Genomic DNA, 23442 nt, shown 5'->3' on the forward strand with positions numbered 1-23442 from the left:
ACCATATGTTTCCTTATTTCCATTATGTAACAGCAACACTTACCTTCTTTAAAAAAAAAATGTTTTGGCTATGCCACACCCCATGTGGACTCTTAGTGCCCCAACCAGGGATAGAATCCATACCCCCTGAAAAAGTGCAGAGTCTTAACCACTGGACTGCCAGGGAAGTCCCAACACTGTTTGCTCTTGATCATCAGGGTCAATGACCCTGTCAGAAAAGTGACTTCTTTCATTTCTTCCTGGTCTCTTGGCATGAAGTGCTTGAAGGGACAGTGCCATAGCCATAGCTTAAATTTCAGTAGGATTCTCTGTATCCCCTAGTAGAAGCTTTCTATTGTGGTAATCAGGTCCTGTAGAGTAGTGCTGTCCAATAGAACATTCTACAGTAATGGAAATGTATAGTGTTTGTGCTGTTTCTTATGGTAGCCGTTTTCTCATGTGGCTGTTGAGCACTTGAAATATGACTAATACAACTAAGGAACTTAATTTTTAATTTAATTACATTTTTAAATTTGAACAGATATACATGGCTAATTGCTACCTTATTTGTTAGTGGTAGCTCTAGATCAATAGAGCCTAAAAATTGTAGAGACAGGAAACAGAAATTCTCCAGGTGAATCACTATGAATGGCATCAAGTGGAGCCATTCCAGTTTTCATCCTAGGGTTCCCAGACCCATGTATTCTGCATATTATAGTTACTGATTTGGAGGTGTAGAATGCATCCTGAAAGACGACCTTGTCTTTGCAGAATATAAGTAGAATGTTCAAGCTAACACCTTACTGGAATCTTTAAGAGATCTCTACTGTGTCAGGCTACCATTTTTGGGGGTGGTAGACTGTGATAGGACCAGTTGGCCATTTGATCATAACTATTAAAGATTGTGAAAATTTAGGATCCTACATTTGCTGCTGCTGCTGCTAAGTCACTTCAGTCGTGTCCGACTCTGTGCGACCCCATAGACAGCAGCCCACCAGGCTCCGCCGTCCCTGGGATTCTCCAGGCAAGAACACTGGAGTGGGTTGCCATTTCCTTCTCCAATGCATGAAAGTGAAACGTGAAAGTGAAGTCACTCAGTCGTGTCCGACTCTTCACAACTCCATGGACTGCAGCCTACCAGGCTCCTCCATCCATGGGATTTTCCAGGCAAGAGTACTGGAGTGAGTTGCCATTGCCTTCTCCGATCCTACATTTGTGAAGTCTTTAAATATCCAGTAGTTGGTCCAGAGCTGCATATCCCATAATCGGCCTCTGCCTGTTCACAGCTAAAACAGAAAGTTGGCCAACTTTAAGTGGGTACTGTAGCAGGAAAGTGAGAGATGGAGTATTTGTGGTAGAAATTGAGTGTTTAAGCTTGAAATATGAAGTGATTATGCAACAAAGCTGCCCATTGGGTTCTTGTCTGTCATATCTACCACGTCATAAGATGGGGCAGGCCCAGCAACAGAAACTTTATGGTAGACTTTTCCATTCATGTGAACAAGGGAGTTGGGATTTTTATAGGAATTGTACTGGACCAGTAGATTATTTGGATAGTATTGCCATGTTAGTAGTATAGTCTTCCAATCGCGAATGAGTTAACTCAAAATGTGGGTGCAAACTGAAAATATATTGCTATTAGAAATGGTGCTGAAATGCAGTGTTTTGGAAATCACCTAAATGATCACAGCTGTGAGTGCTTCACATTGTGTGAAAAGAGATGTGATGCATGGTAAAAATAAACACAGACCTGTGCCAGTTTTACGTGTGACAGGCCCTATCCCCACCTTCTGCCAACATCCTTAGAATCCAGACCCAATAATTAGATCCTGATGGAATATGTTGACTCAATCCTGTAGCTTCTTCAGTATACAGTGTGTTTTTCCCTTATTAGGCCCACTACTTCTTTAATTAGGTTATGCTGTAACTTGATTTCAGTTATTGGTATAGTGACCAGAAGGAGAAATGAAAGTAGATCCTGAGGGATATGCACCTGGTTTTACAAGGCTGAGACCTTTCCACCGTGTTCATAAATGGGGTAGATCTAACCTCTTAAAAATTTTTATTGAGATGTAATTTATATACCATAAATTTCATCCTTTTAAGTATATAATTCAATGATTTTTAGTGTATTGCACAACATGGTGATGCAACAATCATTAATATAATTCCAGGATGTTTCCATCATCCCCAAAACAAACCCTGTGTCCTTTTAACAGTAATTCATATTCTCCCCTTTTTTTTTCCTTCTCAGTCCCTGGCAAGCATTAATCTATTTTCTGCCTGTGTGGATTTATTTATTCTGAACATTTCATACAAACAAAATCATATAACATACAGGTTTTTTGTGTCTGTTTTCTTTCACTTATTGTTTTCAAGGTTCATCCATGTTGTAGCATGTATTTTAATACTTCTTTAGAGCTAAATAATATGCCATTGTATGGATATGCCACATTTTGTTTATCCATCAGTTGATGAGCATCTGAGTTGTTTTCCACTTTTTGACTATTGTGAATTATGCTACTAAGAAGATTTATGTACAAATTTTTGTGTGAACAGATATTTTAAATTCTCTTGGTTGTCCTAAGAGTAGAATTACTGGGTCGTATTGTAACTCTGTGTTTAACTTTTATAGAAACTGTTACACTGCTTCTTACAGTGGCAGCACCATTTTACTTTCCCACCATCAATGTATGACTGTTACCATTTCTTCACACCCTTGTCAACACTTATTATATTTTCTGCTTTTCATTTTTATTGCCATCCTATGGTGAGTGATGTATTATCTTCTTTTGGCTTATATTTGTATTTGTATAATGCGTAATGATGTTGATCATCTTTTAATGTTTTTATTGGCCAGTTGTTTATCTTCATTGGAGATATATTTAAATCTGTTGTCCATTTTAAAATTAGGTTGTCTTTTTATTGAGTTTCATATATTCTTTTTTATATCCAGGATACTAGATATTTATAACTTGAAAATATTTGTCCCATTCTGTGACTTTCCTTGATGGTGTCTTTTGGTGCACAAAAGTTTTTAAATTTAATGAAGTCCAGTTAATCTGTTTTTTTTCCCTTTGGTTACTTGTACTTTATATGTCATACCTAAGAAACCATTGCTTGATCCAAGGTCACAAAAATTGTACCTGTATTTTCTGTTAAGAGTTTTATAATTTTAGCTGTTGTATTTAAGTTTGATACATTTTGAGTTAACTTTTTTTTTGGCTGTGTCATGCAGCCTGTGGGATCTCAGTTCCCCTACGAGGGATTGAACCTAGGCCACAGCAGTGAAAGGCTGGAATCTTAACCACCAGGGAACTTTCTGAATTAATTTTTGCATGTGGTGTGAGCTATGGGTCCAACTTCATTCTCATGCACTTAGATATCCATTTGTCCCAGCACCATTTGTTGAAAAGCTTGTTCTTTCCTTACTGTAAGTTTTAAAATCAATGAATGTGTCAGTTCAGTTCAGTTGCTCAGTCATGTCCAACTCTTTGCAACCCCATGAATCACAGCACACCAGGCCTCCCTGTCCATCACCAACTCCTGGAGCCTCCTCAAACTCATGTCCATCGAGTTGGTGATGCCATCCAGCCATCTCATCCTCTGTCGTCCCCTTCTCCTCCTGCCCGCAATCCTTCCCAGCATTAGGGTCTTTTCTAATGAGTCAACTCTTCGCATGAGGTGGCCAAAGTATTGGAGTTTCAGCTCAGCATCAGTCCTTCCAATGAACACCCAGGGCTGATCTCCTTTAGGATGGACTCTTTGGATCTCCCTGCAGTCCAAGGGACTCTCAAGAGTCTTCTCCAACACCAAAGTTCAAAAGCATCAATTCTTCGGCACTCAGCTTTCTTCACCATCCAACTCTCACATCCATACATGACCACTGGAAAAACCATAGCCTTGACTAGACGGACCTTTGTTGGCAAAGGAATGTGTCTGCTTTTTAATATGCTGTCTAGGTTGGTCATAACTTTCCTTCCAAGGAGTAAGCATCTTTTAATTTCATGGCTGCAGTCACCATATGCAGTGATTTTGGAGCCCAGAAAAATAAAGTCAGCCACTGTTTCCACTGTTTCCCCATCTATTTGCCATGAAGTGATGGGACCGGATGCCGTGATCTTAGTTTTCTGAATGTTGAGCTTTAAGCCAACTTTTTCACTCTCCTCTTTCACTTTCATCAAGAGGCTCTTTAGTTCTTCTTCACTTTCTGCCATAAGGGTGGTGTCATCTGCATATCTGAGGTTATTGATATTTCTCTTGGCAATCTTGATTCCAGCTTGTGCTTCTTCCAGCCCAGCGTTTCTCATGAGGTGCTCTGCATATAAGTTAAATAAGCAGGGTGACAATATACAGCCTTGACGTACTCCTTTTCCTATTTGGAACCAGTCTTTTGTTCCATGTCCAGTTCTAACTGTTGCTTCCTGACCTGCATACAGGTTTCTCAAGAGACAGGTCAGATGGTCTGGTATTCCCATCTCTTTCAGAATTTTCCACAGTTTATTGTGACTCACACAGTCAAAGGCTTTGGCATAGTCAATGACGCAGAAATATATGTTTTTCTAGAACTCTCTTGCTTTTTCGATGATCCAATTGATGTTGGCAATTTGATATCTGGTTCCTTGAATGTACTTCAACTTTATTTTTCCTTTCCAAGATTTTTGGCTATTCTGAGTCCCTTGCCTTTCCACAGGAACTTAAGGATAGGTTTTTTTTTTTTCATTTATATGAACAAGGGAGTTGGAATTTTGATAGGGATTTCACTGTGCTTATAAATTTTTGGGATAGTACTGCCATTTAGCAATATAGTCTTCCAGTTCAAGGACATGAGGGTGTTTTTCTATTAATTTAGGTCTTTTTCACTTTCGCTCCGTAGTGCTTTGTAGTTTTCAGTATGCAAGTCTTCCACTTCTTTTTTCATGTGTGTGGTTTCTAGTTCAGATTTTTTAAATTTGTATTATACTTGATTTATAGTGTTTTATACTATATATTGTGTTTTTCATACACACCAAAGTAATCCGGTTATTTATATATATAGTATATTTTTTCAAACTTTCCCATTATAGATTATTGCAAGATATTTATACATAGTTGTGTATCTGTTAGTACCAAACTCCTAATTGATTCCTGCCTGCACTGATTTACCCTCTGATAGCCATAAGTTTATCCTCTGATAACTATATGGTTTTTTTCTACATCTTTAGGGGAACCTTAATTTGTATACCATACCCCTGTATCTTTTAGTCACCTGAGATATTGCACCACCAGTGTCTTCTTTTCCACTAATATCCTATCCCAATTTGTCATTACTGAAGGTTTGAACAAATATACAACTACACCATTCCAGGGACTATTAATATTACATCTCCCACTAATGATAGGGTCCTCATTGCTAGCCACCAAGCAGGTAAATGAGTGCCAAAATCCTATCTTAGAATCTATGTATTAGAGCCACTCAGTTTACTAACAGGTTTTAGGTCAATTCTAAATACAGACTCTGAACTGTAGGTTTGCGTTCAAGAATAATATTAGACATTGAGGGAAACAGGGTTGGGCAGTGCAGTAAGATGAACTATGATTCAGTTGCAAAAACAGACCTGAGTCAACCCTCTAAGAAGGTCTGGAACTGGGAAGACCCCTTATAATTGCCCTAAATTGAGGCGAGATGCCTAGACCTTCCTATGCTGGCATCAGCCCAACATTGAAGAAGGCTGTCCCTAGGGAGGTTGTAACATAGGTGAGGCAGTTCTTTTCAGATGAGGGAAGTATCTAGAGAGGGACATAGCTGTAAGTCATCAGCAAGCAACACTGCTGACAACTTCAGAAATGAATACCTCAATCCAGAAAGAAGCATCTGGGCGGCTCACCACACTGTCTGCCTCATAGGCTTTACAGTGTGAGCCCTGGGCTGATTGGCTGAAAGGAGGCAGAGAAAGGGAAAAATGTTAGATTGCAAGGGGCAAAAGAACACAGGTTGATATGTGTCAAAAATATTTCTTTTCAAGGAGTCCTTGCAAGGCAGGGTTGTATCAGCTCCTCCTGGGCAGTTGCAGATAAAGTATGGCCCAGTGACTCTCATGCTGTAAGCCTCAGAGAAGGGGAAACCTGGGCCAAGTAGTCTGTACAGAACATTTCTCATGGACCCCAAAGAAGAGGCAGTTGGAAGAAAGCTAGAGGCCTATCCTTGAGGCTGCAGAGATGAGTTGTAGATCAAAGATACTGGTAACAAGAAAGGGATAGCAGCAGGGCTTTACCAACTAGGGGCCAGGTGATACAACAACCTATGGATTTTATGTGAATTCTGAGAATAGTAAGTCTATGGGGACTGAGTAGGGGTTAGCCAATGATGTCTCTTTTATGGGATATACAAAAAAATCTCAAAATGGATTAAAGAACTAAATGTAGAACTGGGTATGTAGGGGACTTCCCTGGTGTCTCAGTGACTAAGACTCTGAGCTCCCAATGCAGTGGGCCTCAGTTCAGTCCTTGGTCAGGAAACTAGAATCCACTTGCTGCAACTGAGAGTTCACATGCCACAACCAAAGATCCTGCATGCCATGACTAGAAGATCCCATGGTGCCACAATGAAGATGGATGATCCTGAGTGCCACAAATAAGACCTGGCACAGCCAAATAAATAAAACATTTTTTTTAAAAGACTAGATATATAAAAACCCTAGAGGAAAATACAGTCAGAACATGCTGACGTAAATTACAGCAGTATTTGTTTGAATCCATCTCCTAAAGTAAAGGAAATAAAAGCAAAACTAAACAAATGGGACAAAAGCTTTTGCACAACAAAGGAAGCTCTGTCAACAAAAGATGACTTACTGAGCAGGAGAAAATATTTGCAAATGATATTAGTGATAAAAGATTCATATTCAATATATATAAGCAGTACATACAACTCAACATTTTAAAAATCTTGATTAAAAAGTGGGCAGAAGGGGTGGTCCCAAGATGGTGGAGGAGTAGGATGGGGAGACCACTTTCTCCCTGACAAATTCATCAAAAGATCATTTGAATGCTGAGCAACTTCCACAAAACAACTTCTGAAGGCTGGCAGAGAACACCATGTACCCAGAAAGGCAGCCTATTCTCTTTGAAAGGAGGTAGGACAAAATATAAAAGGCAAAAAGAGAGACAACAGAGCTAGGGATGGAAACCCATCCTGGGGAGGGAGTCGTGAAGGAGGAGAAGTTGCCAAACGGTAGGAGACCCTATCACAGGTGTGTTTGTGGGGAGTTTTGGAATCTCAGAGGGCAACATAACCAGGAGGAAAAAAAAAAAAAACCCACAGAATACATACCTAACCACAACTGCCAGTGGCGAAGTAGCCCAGACACTCACTTGTGCCACCAGCGAGGGGAGGCTGGACAGGGAGGCATGGGCTGCATAATCCATGCTTAGGGTAAGGACTGGGCCTGAATGCCCTGAGGACAATCTGAGGAGGCTAACATGAGACAGCATCCCAAACTGTGGGACTGCCAGAGAGAGAAAAAGAACTTTCCTGTGAAAGGCTAACGCACAGCCTGGCCTGCTCACAGAACAAAGGATTGAGCGAATACCAAGGGAGAGCTAGTTGGCTGCATACAGGATCCCCCCACCCCCCACCACAGAGAGGCAGAGAGGCAGGCGAGTGACAGCCAGAGCTGGAAGACAAGGGACTGTTGCAGTCTCGACGTGAGACCAGCATCCTCCACCAAACTGAGCAGGCTCCCAGTTGCTAACCACGTCTTCTGGGATCCTGAACAGCTGACATCTGCCAGGAGGATCACAGCCTGAGATCAGCTTTCCAGAGGAGACATGGCACACCTGAGATGGTGTTCTCACATCACACCCGGGAAAATGAGTGACCGGGACCGGGGAGGTAATTAAGACACATGGCCTGCCTGGAACAGTGTGCTCACCAAGCACCTGGTTGCCAGAGCTGCTTGGACCTGGGAGGGGTAAAAAACACATGCCCAACAGTCTCTGCCCTTGTGGGGTACCTGAGAACCTGAATAGCTTAGACTTGGGAAGTGCACAAAATGCAGGGCCCGCTCTGGACAGTGCCCTTGCAGAGCACCCTGGAGCCTGAGCAGTGTAGACCCGGGAAGCGCACACCACCTTGAGCTGGGGCAAACCCAGTGTGGTCCATATACAGTGAGCACTCCCCACACACACCAGTGATATTTGTTTGCAGTGTCCCTCACTCCCCACAACACAACTGAACAAGTGAGCCTAAATAAGTGACCACCTTTGCCTTCTTGTATCAGGGTAGAAATTAGACACTGAAGAGACTTGAAAGAAGAGGAAGCCAAAATAAGGAAGAGGGAACCACTCTGGAAGTGACAGGTACAACAGATTAAAACCCTGTAGTTAACATTGACTAAGCATTGGAGGGGGCTTATAGACCTTGTGAACAAGTACAAGCTAGAAAACTATAAAACACTGATGAAAGAAATCAAAGATGACACAAATAGATGGAGAAATATACCATGTTTATGAATCGGAAGAATCAATATACTGAAAATGAGTATACCACCCAAAGCAATCTATAGATTCAATGCAAATCTAGCTACCAATGGCATTTTCCACAGAACTGAGTACAAATAATTTCACAATTTGTGTGGAAATACAAAAACCTCGAATAGCCAAACCAATCTTGAGAAAGAAGGGAACTGGGGGAATCAACCTGCCTGACTTCAGGCTCTACTACAAAGCTACAGTCATCAAGATAGTATGGTACTGGCATAAAGACAAATATAGATCAGTGGAACAAAATAGAAAGCCCAGAGATAGATTCACACACATACGGACACCTTATCTTTGACAAAGTAGGCAAAAATATACAATGGAGAAAAGACAATCTCTTTAACAAGTGGTGCTGGGAAAAGTGGTCAACCATCTGTAAAAGAATGAAATTAGAACACTTTCTAACACTAAACACAAACATAAACTCAAAATGGATTAAAGATCTAAACGTAAGACCAGAAACTAGAAAACTCCTAGAGGAAAACATAGGTAAAACACTCTCCGACATAAATCACAGCAGGATCCTCTATGACCCACCTCCCAGAGTAATGGAAATAAAAGGAAAAATAAACAAATGGGACCTAATTAAACTTAAAAGCTTCTGCACAACGAAGGAAACTATAAGCAAAGTGAAAAGAGAGCCTTCAGAATGGGATAAAATAATTGCAAAGGAAGCAAGTGACAAAGGATTAATCTCAAAAATATAGAAGCAGCTCCTGCAGCTCAATTCCAGAAAAAAAAATGACCCAAGCAAAAAATGGGCCAAGAGAAGACCCTTCTCTTCCCGCCTTCAATCTTTCTCAGCATCAGGGTCTTTTCCAATGAGTCAGCTCTTTGCATCAGGTGGCCAAAGTATTGGAGTTTCAGCTTCAACATCAGTCCTTCCAGTATGTATTCTCTAAAGAAGACATACAGATGGCTAACAAACACATGAAAAGATGCTCAACATCACTCATTATCAGAGAAATGCAAATCAAAACCACAATGAGGTACCATCTCACGCCAGTCTGAATGGCTGCTATCAAAAAGTCTACAAACAATGAATGCTGGAGAGGGTGTGGAGAAAGGGGAAGGCCCTTACACTGTTGGTGGGAATGCAAACTAGTACAGCCGCTATGGAGAATAGTGTGGAGATTCCTTATAAAGCTGGAAATAGAACTGCCATATGACCCAAGCAATCCCACTACTGGGCATACACGCCGAGGAAACCGAATTGAAAGAGACACGTGTACCCCAATGTTCATTGCAGCACTGTTTACAATAGCTAGGACATGGAAGTAACCTAGATGTCCATCCATCAGCAGGCGAATGGATAAGAAAGCTGTGGTACATATACAGAATGGAATATTACTCAGCCATTAAGAAGAATGCATTTGAATCAGTTCTAGATGAGGTGGATGAAACTGGAGCCTATTATACAGAGTGAAGTAAGTCAGAAAGAAAAACACCAATACAGTATACTAACGCATATATATGGAATTTAGAAAGATGGTAACAATGACCCTATATGCGAGACATCAAAAGAGACACAGATATAAAGAACAGTCTTTTGGACTCTGTGGGAAAAGGCGAGAGTGGGATGATTTGCGAGAATAGCATTGAAACGTGTATTATCAAATGTGAAACAGATTGCCAGTCCAGGTTCGATGCATGAGACAGGGTGGTCAGGGCTGGTGCACTGGGATGACCCTGAGGGATGGGATGGGGAGGAAGGTGGGAGGGGTGTTCAGGATGGGGAACACATGTACACCCATGGCTGATTCATGTCAGTGTATGGCAAAACCCACTACAATATTGTAAAGTAATTCAGTTCTGTTCAGTCGCTCAGTCATGTCCGACTCTTCGGGACCCCATGAACCGCAGCATGCCAGGCCTCCCTGTCCATCACCAACTCCCTAATTCCACCCAAACCCATGTCCATCGAGTGAGTGATGGCATCCAACCGTCTCATTCTCTGTTGTCCCCTTCTCTTCCCGCCTTCAATCTTTCTCAGCATCAGGGTCTTTTCCAATGAGTCAGCTCTTTGCATCAGGTGGCCAAAGTATTGGAGTTTCAGCTTCAACATCAGTCCTTCCAGTGAACACCCAGGACTGATCTCCTTTAGGATGGACTCTTTGGATCTCCTTGCAGTCCAAGGGACTCTCAAGAGCCTTCTCCAACACCACAGTTCAAAAGCATCAATTCTTCGGCACTCAGCTTTCTTTATAGTCCAGCTCTCATATCCATACATGACCACTGGAAAAACCATAGCCTTGACTAGACGGACCTTTGTTGGCAAAGTAATGTCTCTGCTTTTTAATATGCTATCTAGGTTGATCATAACTTTCCTTCCAAGGAGTAAGCATCTTTTAATTTCATGGCTGCAGTCACCATATGCAGTGATTTTGGAGCCCAGAAGAATAAAGTCAGCCACTGTTTTCACTGTTTCCCCATCTATCTGCCATGAAGTGATGGGACCGGATGCCATGATCTTAGTTTTCTGAATGTTGAGCTTTAAGCCAACCTTTTCACTCTCCTCTTTCACTTTCATCAAGAGGCTCTTTAGTTCTTCTTCACTTTCTGCCGTAAGGGTGGTGTCATCTGCATATCTGAGGTTATTGATATTTCTCCCGGCAGTCTTGATTCCAGCTTGTGCTTCTTCCAGCCCAGCGTTTCTCATGATGTGCTCTGCATATAAGTTAAATAATCAGGGTGACAATATACAGCCTCGATGTACTCCTTTTCCTATTTGGAACCAGTCTGTTGTTCCATGTCCAGTTCTAACTGTTGCTTCCTGACCTGCATACAGGTTTCTCAAGAGACAGGTCATGTAGTCTGGTATTCCCACCTCTTTCAGAATTTCCCACAGTTTATTGTGACTCACACAGTCCAAGGTTTTGGCATAGTCAATGAAGCAGAAATATATGTTTTTCTGGAACTCGCTTGCTTTTTCAATGATCCAGCGGATGTTGCTCATTTGATCTCTGGTTCCTCTGCCTTTTCTAAAACCAGCTTGAACATCTGGTAGTTCACTGTTCACGTATTGCTGAAGCCTGGCTTGGAGAATTTTGTGCATTACTTTACTAGCGTGTGAGATGAGTGCAATTGTGTGGTAGTTTGAGCATTCTTTGGCATTGCCTTTCTTTGGGATTGGAATGAAAACTGACCTTTTCCAGTCCTGTGGCCACTGGTGAGTTTTCTGTATTTCCTGGCATAAAGTAATTAGCCTCCAATTAAAATAAATAAATTTTTTTAAAAAGTGGGCAGAAGAACTGAATAGACATTTTTCCAAAGAGGAAATGAAGATGGCCAGCAGGCACGTGAAAAAATGCTCAATGTGACTAATCCTCAGGGGAATGCAAATCAAAACCACATGCAAAAATCTCACACCTGTCAGAACAGCCATCATCAAAAAGAACACAAATAACACATGTTGACAAGGGTATGGAGAAAAGGGAACCTCCTGCTGTTGGTGTGAATGTAAATTTGTGCAGCCACTATGGAAAACAGAATGGAGATTTCTGAAAATAAAGCATTATTTTTTTATGACTTATTTATCTTGTGACTCAGCAATTCCACTTTTGAGTATATATCTGAAAAAAGCAAAAATGCTATTCAAAAAGATACGTACACCCTGGTTCATAGTTCATAGAAACACTGTTTACAATTGCCAAGGTATGGAAGCAACCTAAATGCCCAAACAGATGAACAGATAAAGAAGATGTGGTATACATGTACAATAAACTACTACTCAGACTCAAAAAAGAACAGAATTTTGCCATTTACAGCAGTATGGATGAACTTGGAGGACATTATGCTAAGTGAAATAAGTCAGACAAAGACAAATACTGTATGATATCACTTACATATGGAATCTAAAAAATAAAACAAGCTAGTCAATATGACAGAAAGAAGCAAACTTAGAGATATAGAGAACAAGCGTGTGATTACCAGTGGGGAAAGGGAAGGGGAGAGGGGAAAAGGAGTAAAGGAGTAAGGGATACAAGCTATTAGGTATAGAATAAACTATAGGGATAAGTGTTACAACATATGAAATATAGCCAGCATTTTATAATACCTATAAATGGAGTATAACCTTTAAAAATGGTGAATCACTCGAACACCTGTAACTTATATAATATTGTACAACCTTGTGGCTCAGCTGGTAAAGAATCTGCCTACAAGGCGGGAGACCTGGCTTCTTTCCCTGGGTTGGGAAGGTCCCCTAGAGAGGGAAAGGCTACCTACTCTAGTATTTTGGCCTGGAGAAGTCCATGGACTGTATAGTCCATGAGGTCACAAAGAGTCGGACACGACTGAGTGACTTTCAGTTTCAGAACAACTGTGCTTCCATTTTAAATAAATAAAGGGGCGGATTAGCTGGCTGAGAAGTATGGAGTGAGCTCTGGTTTAAGTATGCTCCACTTGAACTCTGCCACTGACTCCTTTAGAGATCAGACACCAGTAGACTGGTGACTGATAGACATCAGAGACTCCAGTAGACGTCAGAGACTCCAATATTGATCTCTGGCCTTGTCTTCCCCTCATGACCCCTTCCAAGTGTATGGCTACTGTAGTCAGCCCTTCTTGACAGATGGGGTATGTCAGGCAGAAGCAAAGTTGAGAACCACAGTACATAACTGGGAGCTCCAACTGTGAGGCAGGGAATGTATACACCTATTTTTTTTTTTTTTTATCACTGTTCCTGAGTTGGAACATTTTTTTACTGTGTAGCAGGTGCTTATGAATTCTTGCAGAGAAAAGAATGAGCACCTTTGCCAGGTTGAGGAGCTCAAGAAGTAGAGGAGTCAGGGCTGGGGAAAAGACCCACACAGAAAGTGTCAAGAGAAACAAACTTGTTGCTCTATGAAACAGTTCCCCTTTCTTGAAAGAGAAAGGTTTTAGAGTCAGTGACCAGAAATGTTTGCCCATCTAGATCTTTACTGAGACCTGACCATGGGTGGTAGGGAAAAAAGAACAGCTTGTTGTGTTCTGGATCCTTCCCAAATCAAACAGGATATAGAGTCTAAGAGCCTTGAGTGAGAAGGGCAACTACTATGCTTTGTTTTCACAGATGAGTGATGTAGAAGCTGGTGGTGCCACTGTCTTCCCATATCTGGGGGCTACGATTTCACCCAAGAAGGTAATTTCTGTTCTTTGTAGGTCACTGGTTGCTTCAGGGCACAGGACTTGTTCATTTCCCTGCTTCATTCCTTAGCTTGCTTTACTGTGACTGTGATGGCCTCAGGAACTAACTTTCTAGCTGGACTACAATCTTTTGGCCCCTACTTTGGGAAAAGGTATAGGAGATCCTTCAAGGACGGATGAGTTTCCAGATGTTCACCACATCTTAAGGGGTAGATACTGCCTGCATAATGCCCGTGGAGTCCTAGAGCTCTGTGCCCTTATACTTTGGTGAGAGCGTTTCCTTTCAGATTGGAGTTTCAGAATTACTCCGTGATCAGGTCCCAGAGACCGTGTGAAACTGGAGTGGTTGCTATATAGATAGCTGACGACTTTTCCCTGAACAAAAATAAGTCATGTGCTTATTACAAGTGGCATCTTTTTTGGAGTTCAAAATCTGTGTCTTCCAAGGAGTGTTTCTGATTTGTTCCCTCAAAACCAGCAACAGGATACGTTCTGATAAGCCCTCTCTTTCCAGGGGACAGCCGTATTCTGGTATAACCTTTTGCGGAGTGGGAAAGGCAACCACCTAACAAAACATGCTGCCTGTCCTGTGCTTGTGGGCTGCAAGTGGGGTGAGTGATATAAGATGTGGGGTTAGCCATTGTGACCTCACACTAGGTTTTGGTGGTCAACCTTAGACTCTGTGCTGGGAGTGAACTGCTGCCGTATTCTTATGAAGGCAAGACAATTTCCTTGTATAGAATTTTCTACACTAACTACTTTAGAGCCCTCTTTCAGCATGTAGCTCTCTACCCACTTACTTTGTTGAGAATATTAAAACAATTGATTTGAGTTTCCCTTGAACATTCTCAGAACACTATGGGAACCTTGTGGAGTCTTCTTGAATATGGCTGTCAAGAGGAGTGGACTCTGGCAAGGGTTCTGAGATTGCAGTCAGGGAGAACTGGAATCAGATGGGAAAAGGTGTTTCAGGCAAGCAAAGCCCACATGGAACAAGGCTCAGGCTAAAAGCAGCATTGTAGGTGTGGAGACAGGCTGCCTTTGTCTCTTGCACAAAAAGAGGCCTTAGCACAGGGGTCAAGAGATGAAGCTGAAGGCTGGGACCAAACCATGGAGGCTGAAATTTGAGCTTTGTTCTGGAAGCAGCTGTGGTAAGCCGTGGAGAGGCTTGAAGCAGGTTGTGACAGGAAGTGATCACAAAGAGAAGAATTTATAGCCCTCTTAGAGAATTATGGGGATAAGTAATGATAGGTTCATGGAAGATTAAGCAAATTAAAAAGAAAATGAGACAATTGCTGACTTCAGGAAAAAGAAAAAGTTGTACAAGAAAGGAAATAGAAGTATAGTTGAGCCTTGAACAAAGTGGGGATTAGGAGTACTGACCCTTAGCACAGTTGGAAATCTGCATATAGTTTATAGTTGGTCCTCTGTGTACATGGTTCCTTCATATCTGTGCTTCTACATTAATGGATTCAACTGACTGGGGTTATATAGTACTATAGTATTTAAACTGTTTAAAAAAACCCCACATATAAATGGACCTTTGTGGTTCAAGAATCACCTGTTTTATCTGTTAGACAGCTTAGGTGTGAGCAATATTTACATAAATGACATAATAATGTAAACACTAAATATTAATTTAACTAAATTTGTAATTTAACTAAACTTGTAATTTAACTATATTGGGAGATAGGAGTGTGAAATAGGTATTTGAAGAGTAGTACAAAAAACTCCAAATCTCCATCTTCCATGGTAGACTATCAACATATAAGATCAAAAATTGAAAGAAATAGCACTGCAAGTATATTATTTAGAAAAATAAAGGTGAATATCAGAAGAAACAGCTAAAGGAGTTGAATGTCCTCTGGAAGTGGGAATTGGTGGTGAGAAGGGACAGGTAGGAGATTGCTGTGTATCATTGTAATTCTTGTGGAACAGTTTGACTTTTCCAAAAAGTATATGTATTGCTTTAAAAATTAAGTATTATAAATTATATTTTAAAGTATTATTACTTCATCAATACATTAAAATCAATTTTTAGAATTCATTATGAATGCATCTATATTGAGAAATGAAATCATGATTCATGAGCCTTTAAGGCACAGCTTTAAGAAATAGACTATGCTAGCACCAACTCTGCTTCCTAAGATTGATCCACTTGCCAGAGCCCCTGAAGTTGACGTCCAGGCCTTCCACAATCCTAACCTCCAGCTTCATCTCCTGCCTCTCAGTTTCCACCCTCCACATCCCAGCAATATCAAGCTTGTTGGAGTCCTTGACACACACCAGTGTGGATCATGCCTTGCTCTCTTTCTCATCCTGTTCCCACTTCCCAGACCCCCTTGGTATAGGAACCACCCGCTCTGTCCATCTTCTTCCCTGGATAATTCCTGTTCAGCTTTCTGTCCCAGCCCTAGGGTTTCCTCTTCCCCCACATGGTTAGATGCTCTTTAGCTCTATTTCTATGGTAGCCTACACACATACATCTTGTGCCACTGACAGACTTTTGTACAGTTATCTCTTTTCCTCACCAGGGCAACTTGATGCCCAAAACCAAGTCTTACTCATTTCTGACTCCCAGGCCCAGTGTAGGAGTCATCATGAAGGAATCATTCATTTTGGCTGCTGAACTAATCTACTTACTTCTGTCCATTCTCCAATAAGTGGTTCTATAAACGAGGGCAGGAATTCTTGAGGCCGTGTGGATCAACAGAAGTTGACTGTCATCCTTTTCTGCCCTTTGCCTTCCTGGCCCCACAACCCATGTTGTCTTCAGATTCAATGTGGCAGACCCCCCTCATGTTCCAGTCCCGTCAGGCGGGTCTTTGGAGGCATGAATATTTGCGTGGAGTAGAAAGTGGACTGGGGAATGTCCTGGGTGACCTTGGTCACAGCCTCTCTGGCCAGCCTGTGCTATCTCTGGCCGCTCAGATAGGGTTGGAGCAGAGTCAGGTGGTCTGGCACATAGCAAGGTACTTTTGTACTTCAGATGCTTTAGATGTGAGATGTTTCAGTGAACCAAAGTTCTAATACCTTGTTTACATGCTTGTTTTTATGGAATTTCTATTAATGTGGCTTTAACCAAAAAATAAAATGTCCCTCCCTACCAGAAGCCTTGAAGAGCTTTATTTAGACTATATATTTTTTAAGATGGGGAGCTTTTACCAAGTTTACCATTTCCTATGCATCTTCTCTGTACAGGGAGAATCTGGATAATTAATATTGAGAGACAAACTCTGTTAGGTTCTAGACAAGGTTTCCCATTTACTTTTCCTCTAAGCATCAATGTCCTTTCTGGAAAGTGAGGGAGTCAGTCTCCTTGCATCTCAGAGAATATAGAGACCATGTATATCCATGGTTGTGATGCTGTTATAATTTGAAATTTCGTACTTTAAAAATTTGAAATATACACCCAGAATTGTTTGTGATACATTGATGTACAGTTTAAAGACTATGAAAGTGAGCACGAGCACCCATGTCACCATCACCTGGGTAAGAGAAGAGATTATTTTCAAACTTATACCTCAGGAGCCCCTGTGAGCCCCTCTGTGATCACATCTCTGACCTGCCCCCAGTATCTCGGTGGTAACCACTGTCTAGTGATCAGTGGTAGTCATGCCTTTGCTTTTCTTTGTAGTTTTACTATCAAGGTCTGTATCCCTAAATAAATAGTAGTTATTTTGTTTTCCCTGATTTTGAACTTTTATTAGCAAAATCAAGAGTATATTTTGGGAGGTGTTTGACTTATTTTATTTGATAGTTGTTTGTAGCATTCATTCATGTTGTTGTGCAGATGTAATTTATGTTAATTTGTGTAGTTCACTTTTGTTAGCATCTATCATAGGACAGTACTATAATATACTGATACACTGTTGATAGACATTTAGGCTGGTTTCAGTCTTTAATGAATAGGCTGTCATTGGATTTTTATACATGATTTCTGGTACAAATAAACACATTTCTGTAGAATATATATCTAGAAGCAGAAATGCTGAATCTCAGTAGACGAGTCTTCAACTTTACTAGTATAATATATTCTAGAGTGGTTGAGCACATTGCTACTAGGAGTAAGAGTTGTTATCCCAACTTTCTCCAATATCTGGTCTTGTCATATTCTTTCATTTTAGCTAGTTTATTAGATGTATAGTATTATCTATCTTAACATGATTATTAATGACGTTGAACAGTTTCTTGTATGCTTTTTAGATTTAGAAAGCATCTTGTATGCTTTAGATTTCATATTTGTCTATTCAGGTCTTTTTCTTACTAATTCATACAAGTTTTTAATATACTATGGACACAAGCTCTTTATTGGTTACATGTTTTGAAATATCTTTTTCTAGTTTGTCTTTTTACTCCTAGTTCTGTCTTTTGTTGAACAGAAGTTCTTAATTTCTGTGTCAAGTTTATCAGGATTTTCCTTTTTGATTTACACTTTGTATGTCTTGTTTAAGAAATTCTTCTATATCCCAAGATCATAAAAATATTCCTTATATTCTTTTCTAAAAGCATTATAGTCTTGTTTTTTTTTCATCTGTATCTTTAATTCACCTAGGTTTTGTTTTTGTATCTGATATGAACTACAAAGATTCTTTTTACATATTTTATTAGGATAGACTAGGTTTATGCTAGAGTAGTAAAATAATCCCTAAGTCTCAATGGCTTAATTATAAAGCCATCTCTCATGCAAAAAATCACTGGTTCTAGGGCAACTGTTACCTATCTGGTGCCATACAATCTCCCTCTAGTGCTTTCCACCAACAGAACCTAACAGGAAGCCAGCTAGTAAGGGAATCTGAGAAATAATAGAGTTGCAACTTCTCTGCCTAGAATGTTCCCTAGATCTGTCTCACTGGCAGTTCTACAGTTCTAATCCTTGTATCCTCAGTGTCTAGACACTGCCCCTCAAATCCATTTTTTCTCAGAGGTTCTCTGATTAGCTTCTTAATCTTCCATTGTGCACAGCTTCAGAATCTAGAAAATGTCCTAATGGGTAAACAGGGTGAGTGGTTGACTAAGTTCCACACCCCTCCCTCCTATTCAGTATTCTAAAAAATTACAGTCTAATTTTTGTCTTTTAGTGCCCTTTGAGACCACTAAGATCTCTGCTGGTTTCTCTGTCTCTTAGCAGTTGCCTATTGCTTAAGTCCTCTATCCAAGTCTTCAGTCTTTTACTGCATGCCTAGAATCAGTAAATGGTCAAAGGATAAAAGAGATCAGTCTTTTGGCTCACCCACCTGAGGTTCATCCTTCCCCAGGATCTGACGCTTAAGCCCTTTTTGCTTCAGCGGTCTGTTGATATCTTCAGATTTTTAACAGATTTATCCAGTTTTCATGGTTATTTTTGACATGAAAGTTATTCTACCATAAGCTATTCATCATAGCTAGGAGTAGAAGTCTCTTCTTCATTTTACTTTTTGAAATTTATTTCCATGTAAAACAAAAAATACAGATACAGAAAACCTTGCCTTTGATATCTTCCTTTGTTATCTGGTATAACAAAATGTTCCACATTTATCTCAGACATTTCCTGCATTAAGCATGGAATCAGCTATTAAGAACTCTGTTAATGTGTTGGTGCCTTCCTGTCAATCTGTGTGGTCCCAGAAACAAATAGAAGATAACCTTAGAGATATGGCACTATTTTTAGTAATCTTTATTAACCTGCTTAGCTTATTGTTAACATGTTCACTGTAGCATGAAAGTGTTGAGCTTTTCAGTATGGATTTGATGGTGTGCTAGGAATATTACAATCTGTTATCTCAAACTCACATCTCTTCAGAACAGATATAGAAGCTGAAGGTCAAAAAGTTAGATAATGTATCTGAGGTCACAGAGGTTTCATTGCAGGTTAGTGAAAGGCTTGGGAATCAGACCCTGCTCTGGAGCTTCCCAAAGCCGTTGACCTAAAAAAAGTAATTTATATTATTATTCTTTCAACAGTTAATAAAGATTTGATGTAGTAGCAAAGATAAATACTGCATTTACCTTTAAATAATTTGGGGTAATGGAAGCGATTCATAAATAGATGTGTAAAGTTTGAGAGGTTTGATAACAGAGAACCTAGTGCTTGAATTGATAACAGAGAACTGAGTAATTGAGTAGCACAGTAGAATGAGGTTTCATTTAATCAGGGAATTGGTACCACATTAGATCTGGGTCTGACAAAAGACAGATAGGTTCTCTTTCTGACTTACTTCATTCTGTATGACAGACTCTAGGTCCATTCACATCACTGCAAATGATCCAATTTCAATTATTTATGGCCAAATAATATCCCATTGTATATATGTACCACATCTTTATCCATTCATCTGTCAGTGGATGGTTAGGTTGCTTGCATGTCCTGGCTGTTGTAAAGTGTGCTACAGTGAACATTGGGTTACATGTGTGTTTTTAAATTATGGTTTTCTCAGAGTGTATGCCCAGCAGTGGGATTGCTGGGTCATGTGGTAGTTCTATGTTTAGTCCATACTGTTCTCCATAGTGAACCGTGAACTTCCAGACGTTCAAGCTGGATTTAGAAAAGGCAGAGGAACCAGAGATCAAATTGCCAATGTCTGTTGGATCATCGAAAAAGCAAGAGAGTTCCAGAAAAACATCTACTTCTGCTTTATTGACTACGCCAAAGCCTTTGACTGTGTGGATCATAAGAAACTGTGCAAAATTCCTCAAAAGATGGGAATACCAGACCACCTGCCCTGCCACCTGAGAAAACTGTAAGCAACAGTAAGAACTGGACGTGGAACAACAGACTGGTTCCAAATCAGGAAAGGAGTACGTCAAGGCTGTATATTGTCACCCTGCTTATTTAACTTATATGCAGAGTACATCATGTGAAATGCTGGGCTGAATGAAGCACAAGCTGGAATCAAGGTTGTTGGGAGAAATATCAATAATCTCAGATATGCAGATGACACCACCCTTATGGCAGAAAGTAAAGAAGAACTAAAGAGCCTCTTGATGAAGGTGAAAGAGGAGAGAGAAAAAGTTGGCTTAAAACTGAACATTCAGAAAACTAAGATCATGGCATCTGGTCCCATCACTTCATGGCAAATAGATGGGAAAATGAAGGAAACAGTGAAAAACTTTATTTTGTGGGGCTCCAAAATCACTGCAGATGATGACTGCAGCCATGAAATTAAAAGATGCTTGCTCCTTTGAAGAAAAGCTATGACCTACCTAGACAACATATTAAAAAGCAGAGATATTACTTTGCCAGCAAAGGTCCATCTAGTCAAAGCCATGGTTTTTCCAATAGTCATGTATGGATGTGAAATTTGGACTATAAAGAAAGCTGAGCACTGAAGAATTGATGCTTTTGAACTGTGGTGTTGGAGAAGACTCTTGAGAGTCCCTTGGACAGCAAGGAGATCCAACCAGTCCATCCTAAAGGAAATCAGTCCTGAATGTTCATTGGAAGGACTGATGCTGAAGCTGAAACTCCAATATGTTGGCCACCTGATGTGGAGAACTGACTCATTTGAAAAGACCCTGATGCTGGGAAAGATGGAAGGCTGGAGGAGAAGGGGATGACAGAGGATGAGATGGTTGCACGGCATCACCAACTCTACGGACATGAGTTTGAGTAAGCTCCAGGAGTTGGTGATGGACAGGGAAGCCTGGCATGCTGCAGTCCATGGGGTCACGAAGAGTTAGACATGACTGAGTGACTGAACTGAACAATGAATCTGTAGATTGCTTTGGGTTATATAATCATTTTCATAGTATTGATTCTTCCAGTCTAAGAACATGGTATATCTCTCCATCTGTTTGATTTCATTCATCAATGAAAGAAATGATTAGAGTTTGGAAGTGAAAAGGCAGAAAAGGATGTCATTCATCTTCTGTTGGTCCACAGGGCCTCAAGAACTCCTGTCCTTGCTCATGGAACTACCTAATGGAAACTCCAAAGCATTTAGATTTAAAGTTTCTAAATCTAAACTCTAAATCATTTCATCAATGATTTCTTTCATCATTCTTACAGTTTTCTGCATATAGGTCTTTTGTTTCCTTGGGTAAGTTTATCCTTATGTATTTTATTCTTTTTACAATGGTCAATGGTAAGTGGAATTATTTCCTTAATTTCTCTTTCTGATACTTTGTTATTAGTGTATAGGAATGCAAGAGATTTTGATATATTAATTTTGTATCTTATGACTTTACTAGATTCATTGATTAGCTCTAGTAGTTTTCTGGTGGCATCTTTAGTATTTTCTATGTGTAGTATTGTGTCTTCTGCAAACACTGACAGTTTTATTTCTTTTCCAACTTTGATTCTCTTATTTTTCTTTCTTCTCTGATTGCCATGGCTAGGACTTCAGAACTATGTTGAATAATAGTGGCAAGAGTGGACACCCTTGTCTTTTTCCTCATCTTAGACGAAATGCTTTCAGTTTTTCACCACTGAGAATGTTTGCGTGGGTTTGCCATGTATGGCCTTTATTATGTTGAGGTAGCATCCCTCTATGCCTACTTTCTGGAGAGTTTTCATCATAAATGGGTTTTTCTGAATCTGTTGAGATTATCATATGGTACTAAGGAAACACAGCCTTAAATGACACATTAGACCAGATAGACTTAGTTGATATTCATAGAACATTCCATCCCAAAGCAGAATACACTTTCTTCTCAAGTTCACGTGAAACATTCTTCAGGATAGATCACATCTTGGGGCACAGATGAAGCCTCAGAAATTTAAGAAAGCTGAAATCATATCAAGCATCTTTTCCAACCACAATTCTATGAGATTAGATATTATTTACAGGGGGAAAAAAAGACTATAAAAAAAACAAACACATGAAGGCCAAACAATATGCTACTATATGACAAAGAGATCACTGAAGAAATCAAAGAGGCAATAAAAAGCACCTAGAAACAAATTAAAACAAAAACATAACGACCCAAAACCTAGGGATGCAAAGGCAGTTCTAAAAGGGAAGTTGATAACAGTATACGGTCCTACCTCATGAAACTTGTCTTATTTGTGTACGGCTTCCTGCACCTACCACAGGACTTGGGTTAAAGGGGTTATTGATTTTGGCTGCTGAGTGAACAACCAGGACTATAACACTCTTTCTGTTCACAGTTTCCAATAGGTGGTTCCGTGAGCGAGGACAGGAGTTCTTGAGGCCCTGTGGACCAACAGAAGTTGAATGATATCCTTTTCTGCCTTTTCACTTCCAAACTCTAAGCCCACATCTTTAAATAAAGTGTGATGGACACCTTTCTTTGTTCCAACCCCAGTCAGGTGAGAACCTGGGGAAGTGAATTTGTGGAGCAGAGGGAAGGCAGGCTGGAGCAGGTCCTAAGTAAACTGGATTCATGCTGGTTGGGTAGCTTCTCTGGTTAATCTGTGCTGTCTGTGTACCAGGGGCAGGGGTCAGCCTGCAATAGTGAAACTTTCTAGTGCTTAGTGATGTCTTTGTCATATATTTTCATGAATCCAAGTTCTAATGCCTTGTTTACATATTTGATTACATTGCATTTCTGTATTTTTTGGTTGTACCTTTAACCAAAAAATAAAGAGTCTATAAAAAGCCTTGTTTTTGATGTGTTTTTAAGTATTTCTTAGCATCATCTTTGTGGAAGCCAAACTCAGAAGTTTGAGCAGGGAATGCCTTAGTGGTTAAGAGCCCTAGGCTTGGGTTCTTGACCTGGGTTCAGTGTTCTCTGTGTTTTCCAAGCGTGAATTTCCCTACTACAAAGTGGAAGAGATAGTTTCTTCTTGCTTTATAGAGAATTGTGAGAATTGTGATGCTGTTATAATTTATAATATGTTTATTTTTAAATTGTGAAATATATACATAGACACATGCA

The 23442-nt window shown here is 40.2% G+C and overlaps 1 protein-coding gene across 3 annotated transcripts in view; it reads left to right on the forward strand.

Moving 5' to 3' along the window:
- The window catches only part of LOC145510062 (prolyl 4-hydroxylase subunit alpha-2-like), a 109729-nt gene extending 86567 nt beyond the window's left edge, over positions 1-23162 (forward strand). Inside the window, exons 12-14 of one of the 3 annotated variants that reach the window (XM_081500212.1) lie at positions 13550-13618; positions 14138-14234; positions 22712-23162. In XM_081500212.1, coding sequence (XP_081356338.1) covers positions 13550-13618; positions 14138-14234; positions 22712-22782 — 237 coding nt within the window. In that variant the 3' untranslated portion in view covers positions 22783-23162. The remainder of the gene's footprint in view (positions 1-13549; positions 13619-14137; positions 14235-22711) is intronic. The other 2 variants (XM_081500211.1, XM_081500213.1) reach the window with 2 other exon arrangements.
- Positions 23163-23442: the final 280 nt, after the last annotated feature.

This window comes from Giraffa tippelskirchi, chromosome 6 (assembly GCF_054371585.1).
Source record: "Giraffa tippelskirchi isolate mGirTip1 chromosome 6, T2T-mGirTip1v1.2.pri, whole genome shotgun sequence".
NCBI lineage: Eukaryota > Metazoa > Chordata > Mammalia > Artiodactyla > Giraffidae > Giraffa > Giraffa tippelskirchi.